Genomic DNA, 10,222 nt, shown 5'->3' with positions numbered 1-10,222 from the left:
GGGATACATTGCATGAGTACCACTTCAACTAAACCCAAGCCAGATGCAGACAATTCAAGAAATAATAGAGCTGAAGACAGCACACTTTTCAGGGATGCCAGGGCCATTTGCTCCCTCTGCTATAATTTATGTTTCTGTAGTCAAGGTTCAGTTATACCACAGTTTAGAAAACTCCCTGGAAACAACATTCACCATTAGCTGCTCCAGGAGCACAGGAATTCCTTTGATGAGCACTAAGAGATTGGTAACAATACCTCCTAAAGGGCCAGGTTGCTAGGTAACAGCTTGTTTCCTTGGTCACGGTGAATACATGGAAGACCCCAAAAGGAGGCTGTTGATTCTTGCTGGACAGCTCTTCTGGGAATGGGATGAAAAATGTCTTCAGAAAAATAGGTTTAGGAAGGCCAGAGGAACTTTATGCACCAACAAGACATGTCTGAAAGGTAAGCAAATGAAATGTTGTAAGTGGTCTTATTCATTCCTTGAGAGAAAACAGACAACCAGAGGTTTGTGTGTTCCTGGATTAAATTTCATTTAAAAATGTAAAATAATGAAATCTGGGTTACTGATGACTGTTGCTTAGAGAAATGAGCCACCGCCTCTCCTATATGCAGGCAACTGGCTACAAATGCAATTCAGGTAATCTATCTAAACTGCTGTAACAGAGAGCTGGACTTACTGTCTAGTAGTGGTACATTTATAGCTACACACAGCATGTTAAGAGAGCGTGTGTGAACTTCAGGGGGAAGGTCAGATAGGACAGCCAGAAGGAAATATCTATTAGTTAATATCCACTGCCGCCGCTGCTGCTGCTAAGTTGCTTCAATCGTGTCCGACTCTGTGCAACCCCACAGACGGCAGCCCACCAGGCTCCCCCATCCCTGGGATTCTCCAGGCAAGAACACTGGAGTGGGTTGCCATTTCCTTCTCCAGTGCATGAAAGTGAAAAGTGAAGTCACTTAGTTATGCCCGACTCTTCACGACCCCATGGATTGCAGCCTACCAGGCGCCTCCGTCCATGGGATTTTCCAGGCAACAGTACTGGAGTGGGGTAATACCCACTAATTATAGTTAATATTAGTTTCATCTATGAGTTACATTTAAATGAAATAACTACCAGAAAACAGGACTTTTACTAGATCAATAAAGTCATAAATCAGATTAAATTAGAGGCCAAAATCCAATACTTGTTTCCTCATTCCTAAATTTTATAGCTGTTTCATAAATGTTTCTCAAAGCATGCTGATAATTAGACAATATATGATTAGGTCTCTTAAGGACTTGAATGTTTTGTCCTTATATGAGTTTAAATTGGCTCTCATCCTTAAAAAAGTGAGATTTGCACCTTCACAGGATGAAATACATCGTGCTTTCATGATTGTGTGAAATTTATTTATAGCTCCCTAAATTTACTGCCTATAGTTAAGATAGGAATCATGCTTAAGCAGGGATTTAAAGGCTGAAGCAGTTATATTACAGAAGTTTTCTTTTAGTTAGCAAACTCTGAACATCTCATCTCAGCAGTATGTAGATGTTATGTTGATTTTAATGTCAAAAACTGAAATAATTAGAAATGGGCAGGTGAATCAATAGTTTTTAAATGTGTAGAAATTTTGTGACCAGTTATAAATTTATTTTTCCTACTTGCTAACACCCTTGAATACACTGTACCAAGAGGAAGTTTACTCATGAATTCTGTAAAAAAAAATGATATTTATGATCAATATTATTATTTTTAAGCTAGTACATTTTCGGAGAAGGCAATGCACCCCACTCCAGTACTCTTGCCTGGAAAATCCCATGGATGGCGGAGCCTGGTGCTGCAGTCCCTAGAGTCGCTGCAAGTTGAACACTACTGAGCGGCTTTGCTTTCACTTTTCACTTTCATCATTGGAGAAGGAAATGGCAACCCGCTCCAGTGTTCTTGCCTGGAGAATCCCAGGGATGGGGGAGCCTGGTGGGCTGCCGTCTACGGGGTCGCACAGAGTCGGACACGACTGAAGTGACTTAGCAGCAGCAGTAGCAGTACATTTTATAAAATTATTTCAGAGACAGGGTAAAAGTGATAACCAGGCTGCTAATTTAAACTTTAATCTTCAAATTTTGAAGGAGTGGGGAAAGAGTGGGAGGGAGGGAAGGAAGGAGACAAAAGGAAAAAAAACGTTTTCTTAGTGCCAGTATTTGTTCGATCACATTTCTGCACATCATGAAATAAGCCTTGATCATACTATCTTCCTAACATACTGTTAATTTCATTTGAAATTTTCTAGTTTTTTCTCTGTTAACAAAACTACCTAATCACATATTGTCCTTTAGTGTATATATTCTTCTCCCTTTCAGTGTTACATGTGGCTGAATTTTCAAAACTGTGACAATATGGGTAGTAGTAAAACATTCCTCAAGTACTGGGAACCTTCTAAATAGCAGATATATATGTGGTTACAATAACATTCTAAAAATTTCTAAATATAATTTTATAAAGAAAACATAGAGGTATCTCAGTTTATCTTCATTGTTCCTAGGATTTTAATATAACTTTGTGTTTCTAAAAATATCAATGAGCCCATTAATAGGTACTGAAGTTTACAAGCTTTTCCTCTAAAGAATTTTGATACATTTGTCCTTTTACTCTTGTTGCACCTTAATATGGGGGCCTATTTGTGTTTATAGGAATGCACATGGGGCTAGAGGAACAGGAACAGGAAAAATTCATTAGAATACAAGGTTACATAAAATTAAAATCTGACCATTAAGATAGAAATAAAGAAATGACAATTTTTGTTGTATATTTTTCAAAATTATAATTTGTTCCTCTATGTTTTTAGAATCAACAATCTAAATAATTTCAGATATATCTGTTAAAATTCTGGGCCTTAGGCACTAAAATTTTAGGGATATTTGTAAAACACATGAGTATTTTAGAACATTCATTGCTATATGATTACTTAATTTATGAATTTAGTTCTAGGAACTTAATTTAGAGCCATCAGAAATTTGAATGCAATAACATGGTATACCAAATTTGCTATTTCAGACACTAACATGTTATAATTGCAAAAGACTTCTTGATTTCATGAAACCTCCATTCTCGGTGTTTTACAATATCTCATCACCATCCCTAACATGTAGATAGCACAATCATCACCTGTTTTACAAATGAATTAACTTATACATAGGCATAGAAAGGACAGGGTTTCTGGATTTTAAAAGATAAGAAGAATTGTCAGAGTAATCAGAGATTGGATTGATATCTTCTTTCAGCCAAATTTAATGCTCTAGAGTTCATGGTAAGTTTCCTCTAGCTGATAACCTAAGTGCATGGGTTTAGCAAGATCCCACTAGATCTGAGAACCTCGCTCAATAATGTCGGGGGAGAAAGAAAGCATCTGAGGACTTGGGGAGCGTCCTTTGATAACTGAAAAATACAATTGAGCTTTTTCTTTTTCTTCTAAATACAAAGCTCTCATGATGCAGCACTAAATATAAATGGAACATTTAGAAATGGAGTTGTAAGCAATGCCATCTTGACCACGCTGACTGTCTGAAGCAGCCCCCTGGCCTTCTGGATGGTGTGTGTTCAATACCGCCTCCTTCGCTTCACCTTAGAAACTCGGCCATCTGCCACTTCCTCTTTTCCTCTCCTTGCAAAGCTACATAATCTCCAACTTGACATTTTAATTAAACAGATAGCATCCCTTTGCAGCCGACAATTTATGAGGCTTATCAATTCCTGATTGTAAACAACAATGCAATCTTCCAATGAAAGGGGCTCATGAATTGATAACTTATATTATTGTTGTTTTTTGTCCTGCAGTCTCAGCTCACCAGATTCCCTCTTGTTGGCCATTCTACACTTTTTGAAACCAAGAACAGATGGCCAATTCAGATAATACCACTTATTTTAAAGACATCATAAATCACTCCTGACAAATGCTGTACTGTTTTAGTCATGGCAACATTATATTACAGCATTAATAAAATTAATTTCTCTTTCATAAGGTTTAGAGTTGCAATTTATGATAATTGTTTGTTCAATGCAGGCAGAAAGATTAAAAATGAGTAAACCAAAATACTAACTAAACTATAAGCCTGGTTTTATTTTCCTTGGGGAGGGAAGACATGAGAGGGTTTTTAAAACAGCTTGATATCACCTGGAATGATGTTCTCATAGGTTCTACTACTAAAGGCTTACCATTTATTTTCAGTAAAGAGTCAGTGCTCAGATTTACATGTTTTATTAACTACTGAATTATTTATCTGTAGTTAAGTGAAGCAATCAGAATAGGAAAAATCAATACTAATGATCTTCCCTAATAACACCTGCATCTGAATAAATGATACAGATTTACAGTTATTTAAAGAATCACAGTAACTTGTCTGAATCTTATTTGAATTGTAGTAATTAAAAACACTTGATCATTTACTTGTTTGACTTGGACAAGTTATGTCACCTTTTTGGGTCTCTGCTTCCTCATCACTAAAATCAAAATAACAATGTTACGCACTTCGGTGATTTTAATGATTAAATACTTTGGCCACCTGATATGAAGAGCTGACTCATTGGGAAAGACCTTAATGCTGGGAAAGATTAAAAGCAAAAGGAGAAGAGGGTGGCAAAGGATGAGATGGTTGGATGGCATCACTGACTCAATGGACATGAATTTGAGCAAACTCTGGGAGATAGCAAAGGATAAGGAGTCCTGATGTGCTGCAGTCCATGGAGTTGCAAACAGTTGGACACAACTTGGTGGCTGAACAACAACAATGATTAAATGAGTTAATCTCTGTAAAGTTCTTAGTGTAATGCCTAGCACATAGCATATGATTGCTAATGCTAATACTAAGTCACTTCAGTCGTGTCCGACTCTGTGTGACCCCATAGATGGCAGCCCACCAGGCTCCCCCGTCCCTGGGATTCTCCAGGCAAGAACACTGGAGGGGGTTGCCATTTCCTTCTCCAATGCATGAAAGTGAAAAGTGAAAGTGAAGTCGCTCAGTCGTGTCCGACTCTTAGCGACCCGTGGACTGCAGCCTACCAGGCTCCTCCGTCCATGGGATTTTCCAGGCAAGAGTACTGGAGTGGGGTCCCATTGCCTTCTCCGTAGCATATGATTAATAAATGTCAATTATAAAATCATTATATTAGTAATAGTTGTCATCCTGTTAATATTGTTGCCAAAAAAACACAAAACCAAACCAAAAAAGCTTTTAACTCAGGCAGAGTCCGCATCATCTTCTGAATATTAAAGGTAAGGATCCACCAGAGGTGCTAAGTGACCCAAGGTCATAGCAGTAACAGTTTTACATTCCCAGGACTCATGGTTTTGCACTCTGAACGTCAGTGACGTGTGCATGAAGGCAGATGGGGTAGAAGTTTGGATTAGTTAGATAACCTGGAAGATGCTCTACCTTTTCTTTTTTTAAACTAAAGGATCACAAATTATCTTTGTTTGCTGATATTTTTCCCCCCAAACTGGACCAAAGTAAACTTCTATATGGAACTTGTGATAGAAGTAATGGAACAAAGAAGAGCTTCAGAATTCCCCAAAGGTTTTACTTCACGATGTCAGCACACTGCTCTTCACCACTGCCCTCTGGTGTATGTCCAGGAGGAATATACGAGTATGAGAGAGACCCACAGAAAGTAATCACACTGAAAGAGAGTCAGACTAGTTATCTACTGGTTAGAATCTTCTCAGATAATCTGTCCTTAGCTGAAACTCTAGACCAAATTTATTTCATTCCATTCTGGCAGGAAAAAAGCCAGTGAAAGAGAAAGAAAGAGTGCGGATGTTATTTGCCTATTTATTTCTGTTACCAAAGTTTTAATTACTTTCTGTTATTCGTAAATGTCTAGTAGCAGTCAAGATAATTGCACAAATAGTTCTTCCAGTTTAAACTCTCAAATAATCTAATGTAAATTAAGATAATGAGATGATTTTCAGTTACTTGTAAATGTGATTTTCCCTTGAAGCTGTTGTACGTGGTCTTGCAGCACTGCCCAACCAAAGCACAGTGAAAACCCAATCAACTGGATCTTTCTTATCAGACATTTTGGCTTTGTGAATTTATGGTTCCCTGTGTGCTCTCCTTTAAACAAAATAAGACCATTTCTCACACTTTAGGTTTAAAAACAAGAGAGAGAGAGACACTTCCAGATTTTCCTATTGGGTCTGCTTCTCATCACTGTGCTGTTGTTCAGTTGTGAAGTTGTGTCTGGCTCTTGGTGACCCTATGGACCGCAGCACGACCCCATGGGCTTCCCTGTCCTTCACTATCTCCCTGAGTTTGCTCAAACTCATGTTCATTGAGTCAGTGATGCCATCCAACCATCTCATCCTCTGTTGTCCCCTTCTCCTTCTGCCTTCAATCTTTCCCAGCATCAGAGTCCTTTCCAATGAGTCAACTCTTTGCATCAGGTGGCCAAAGTATTGGATCATCAGCTTCAGTATCAGTCCTTCCAATGACTATTCAAGGTTGATTTCCTTTAGGACAGACTGGTTGGATCTCCTTGCAGTCCAAGGGATTCTCAAGAGTCTTCTCCAACACCACAGTTTGGAAGCGTCAGTTCTTCAGTGCTCAGCCTTTTTATGGTCCAACTCTCACATCCATACATGACTACTAGAAAAACCAAAGCTTTGACTATACGGACCTTTGTCAGCAAAGTAATGTCTCTGCTTTTTAATACACTGTCTAGGTTTCCCATAGCTATTCTTCTAAGGGGCAAGCGTCTTTTAATTGCGTGACAGCAGTCAGTGTAAGCATTGATTTTGAAGCCCAAGAAAATGAAATCTGACACAGTTTCCATGTTTTCCCCATCTATTTGCCATGAAGTGATACAACTGGATGCCATGATCTTAGTTTTTTGAATGTTGAGTTTTAAGCCAGATTTTTCATACTGTTTATAGGGTTCTTAAGGCAATAATACTGACATGGTTTGCCATTCCCTTCTCCAGTGCCCCATGTTTCGTCAGGCCCTCATCCCTGTGTAACCATGACTAAAGTTCAGAATCACAGAAGAGTCAGTCATGTCATTATCCTTATTTTCCTGGTTTTATTTTGGCAGGAAATGGCTAGCATATTTTCATGAAGACAAGAGAACCAAAAGTCAGTTAAATGTTTATCCTCTGTTCATCCCCTGAAATACTATTCCATTTTGCATTATTTTATTCTCCCTGATTGTTGGCAAAACTCTGGTTAGAGATAGCAGGATTTACCCGCTTCAGGAGTAATACATTTTGCACACTGTAATGTTTTTCTAATGTTTGTTAATTTGTTACCATGGCAAAGTATTCTTTGGTAATGTCAGGAAAACCATGTCCAGGTTATTAAAGAATTGCTCAGTTGGGGAATATTGGAGAGGTATATATTTTCTGATGGAGGGATAATTTTTTCCTTGATAACAAGGCACAGTTTTATTTACTTAATGGCATAGTAGCACTATTTTTAGAATATGATGTAATGGCTATGCTCGTCTACTCTAACACATCAGTTAATACATGAAAAATGAAAGACATTTCTACATTATACTTCATGAAGGCAACTTCAATATACAAGAGATGTGTCAGTTTCTTGTAAGCAAAATTGCTACAGACCTTCATAATAACTGTGCCATAAAATATAGAATGCTGTCTCTTAAGATTCTCAGAGCCTGAAAAATAATCCATCAAGTGTAAAAAGAGGCCAGAGATAGATACAGTTTCTAGTTTTATTTAACATGGAAAAGCATACTCGGATATCATTTTTAAATTGACCTAAAGTAATATACAGTACCAATTACAGAAAGAGAAACATAACCACTCCTGAGGAGAAAGGGAAAAGTGCAAGAATAACAGTAAATAATAAATGCAGGAAAGCAAAAAGACATTTTATATCTCAGTGGCATAACAGTGGGAATACAGAGAGAATAGGACTGTTTTTAAGTGAACTATTTGAGCAGTATTTCAAAGTGAGTAAAATTGATTAAAGAACCTGAATTTTTAATATGTTTGCCACCAATTTGAGGAAATATAATAGGTTTTGGGGAAATTTCATGGCAAATGGAAGACCCAGATCAGTGGGAAAACCAGTAGGGAGTTTAAAGCTTATTTGGCCTAAGCCAAATCTGTACCAGGAATGGTATTCCAAAATTAGGGCTGATTTCCTTGTTCACATCCTATGAGCATGTCTTCGTGTGAACCATTAGATTTACTTTTCTAAGATGTGCAGTCTCTGTAGACAGTCTTACCTGGAGGAGAATTTGCCTTAAGTGACTGTCAGCCATAAAAAATGTGTTTAGGACTATGACAGAATTCCTAGGGTATCATTTATCTCTCTTATAAATGGAAAAGCTGGTGCTTATAATTTGTGGCTATTGTTTTATACAAAGATGTTTACATTTAAAAACTTTAAGCATTTTTTAAAATGTTTAATTGGAGGATAATTGCTTTACAATGTTGTATTGGTTTCTTCCATGCAAAAATGTGAATCAGGCATAAGTATTCATATATCCCCTCCCTCTTAAACCTCTTAAGCATTTTCTTTTGCTCAGCTCCTCAGGTCAAAACACAAGCGATCAGAAGACTTGTCCATCTAATTCATCCTACAGCTCCTATCTGAGTGAGATACACACTCTGTGGGCTCTCTCCAGGAACAGAACACTATATTCTCGTTCTGATTCTGGAATATCATCCCTGGTAAGAATTTTTTAATTAGTTCTTTACTTAGTCATAAGTTTAACCTGCATTTTACTTAACATTTTACACTTTTTAATAAGTGTATACATGTCTTCCAAGGTGGCACTAGTAGTAAAGAACCTGCTAGCCAAGGCAGGAGCATAAAAGATGTAGGTTCGATCCCTGGGTAGGGAAGATCCCCTGGAGAAGGGCATGGCAATCCACTTCAGTATTCTTGATTGGGAAATCCCGTGGACTGAGGAATCTGGCAGGCTACAGTCAGTAAGGCCACAAAAAGCTGGACTTGACCAAAGCAACTTAGCAAACACACACACATGTCTTAAACCTATCCTTGTAACTGGGGAGAAAATGAAAATTGCTACTCTCAGTCCCAACTCAGAAAGGAAAGACTCTGGGGTGGAGGAAGGAAAACAAAAGAGATAGAGATGAATAGAAAAGATAATGACCAGAGACATAACAATGGTGTCCCTTCCTTTCCCCACTGAGTTCAAATTCTGTCTCTAGTCTAAAAATTATCTCCTTTCTTTATGGAATATCCTTTGTCCACAAGATAAAAAAATTTCTTCCTAAACTCACCATTTCTAAGATTGTTCTTCAACCCATCTAAGTGGAATCACAAAGTTTTGTCCCTCCTTTCCTTCATTCAAAAATTTTCCAATTGTTCCTTGGATGAAAATAAGTGATTTCTATGTTTGCCTCTCAAATTACAGAAAATGAGTTTTTCAAGCACAAATACCATATTTTTTTAACTTTGTATCTTTAGTGTCTGAGATAGTGCCTGCCACATAGCAGGGGCACCATATTTATTTTCAATAAATTAGTGAGTTGAAATGAAGCATTCTAGTTTCAAAAATATTTATTGAACCAATGGGTTAATCACTTGGTTCATCAAAATCAAAAAAGGAAGAAGAACAGGGTAAGACATAGGAATATTCACCAGTCCTTTAAGAAGAAAGCATGGTCACACAACTGCAATATGTTGACAGCCTTTCATAGATATAAACAAAGAAATGCAATGGCTCATTTTCCTGTGATGCTAGAAACCCCCAAATCAACCACATAACTCCTTTAAAAAACACAGTTTTTTTACCCAAAATTAGATATCAGTTGAAAAACGGAAACTTTATTTTCAATATAGCTTTAGCTTAAATTCATTTTTTCCCCAGCTAGAGTCTCAGGAAACAGCACAAAAAGGCAATTGGATGTGGCAACTACAGGAAATTTAACTTAAAAAATTTTTTTATTCTATGACAGTAACAAGCAAAAAAAAATTCCAAAAGCACATAACAGATTGGGAAAGATGCTTCCACAAACATGTAAACCGAACAGCCAAAGACAGACTACATTTTTCAATAATCTAAAATGTGTTTGTGTTTCTTAGTTTTTTAAAAATAGTTCTGAAGAATAAGTGAATTACTTGAAAGTATGTTAGCGAATCCCCAGATTGTCCCAAAGAATTTCTCAAGCATTAATTAACTTTTTAATGTTGCTGTTAATCAAGTTAGAGAACTTTGTTATTTTTAAAATGAATATGTTTACCCGGGAGA

General features: G+C 37.3%; 1 protein-coding gene across 7 annotated transcripts in view; it reads left to right on the top strand.

The window, feature by feature from the left end:
• Window positions 1–288: 288 nt before the first annotated feature.
• The window catches only part of LOC113892698 (protein tilB homolog), a 30,264-nt gene continuing 20,330 nt past the window's right edge, over window positions 289–10,222 (top strand). For 2 of the 7 annotated variants that reach the window (XM_027541897.1, XM_027541906.1), the window contains exons 1-2: window positions 294–443; window positions 8,531–8,675. In XM_027541897.1, the coding sequence (XP_027397698.1) occupies window positions 418–443; window positions 8,531–8,675 (171 nt within the window). In that variant the 5' untranslated portion in view covers window positions 294–417. Of the gene's footprint in view, window positions 444–8,530; window positions 8,676–10,222 lie in introns of all 7 variants that reach the window. The other 5 variants (XM_027541915.1, XM_027541924.1, XM_027541888.1 and 2 more) reach the window with 4 other exon arrangements.

Source organism: Bos indicus x Bos taurus, chromosome 1, assembly GCF_003369695.1.
Source record: "Bos indicus x Bos taurus breed Angus x Brahman F1 hybrid chromosome 1, Bos_hybrid_MaternalHap_v2.0, whole genome shotgun sequence".
Taxonomy (NCBI): Eukaryota; Metazoa; Chordata; class Mammalia; order Artiodactyla; family Bovidae; genus Bos; species Bos indicus x Bos taurus.
Note: the sequence above shows the minus strand (reverse complement) of the source record. Positions and strands in the feature narration are given on the sequence as shown.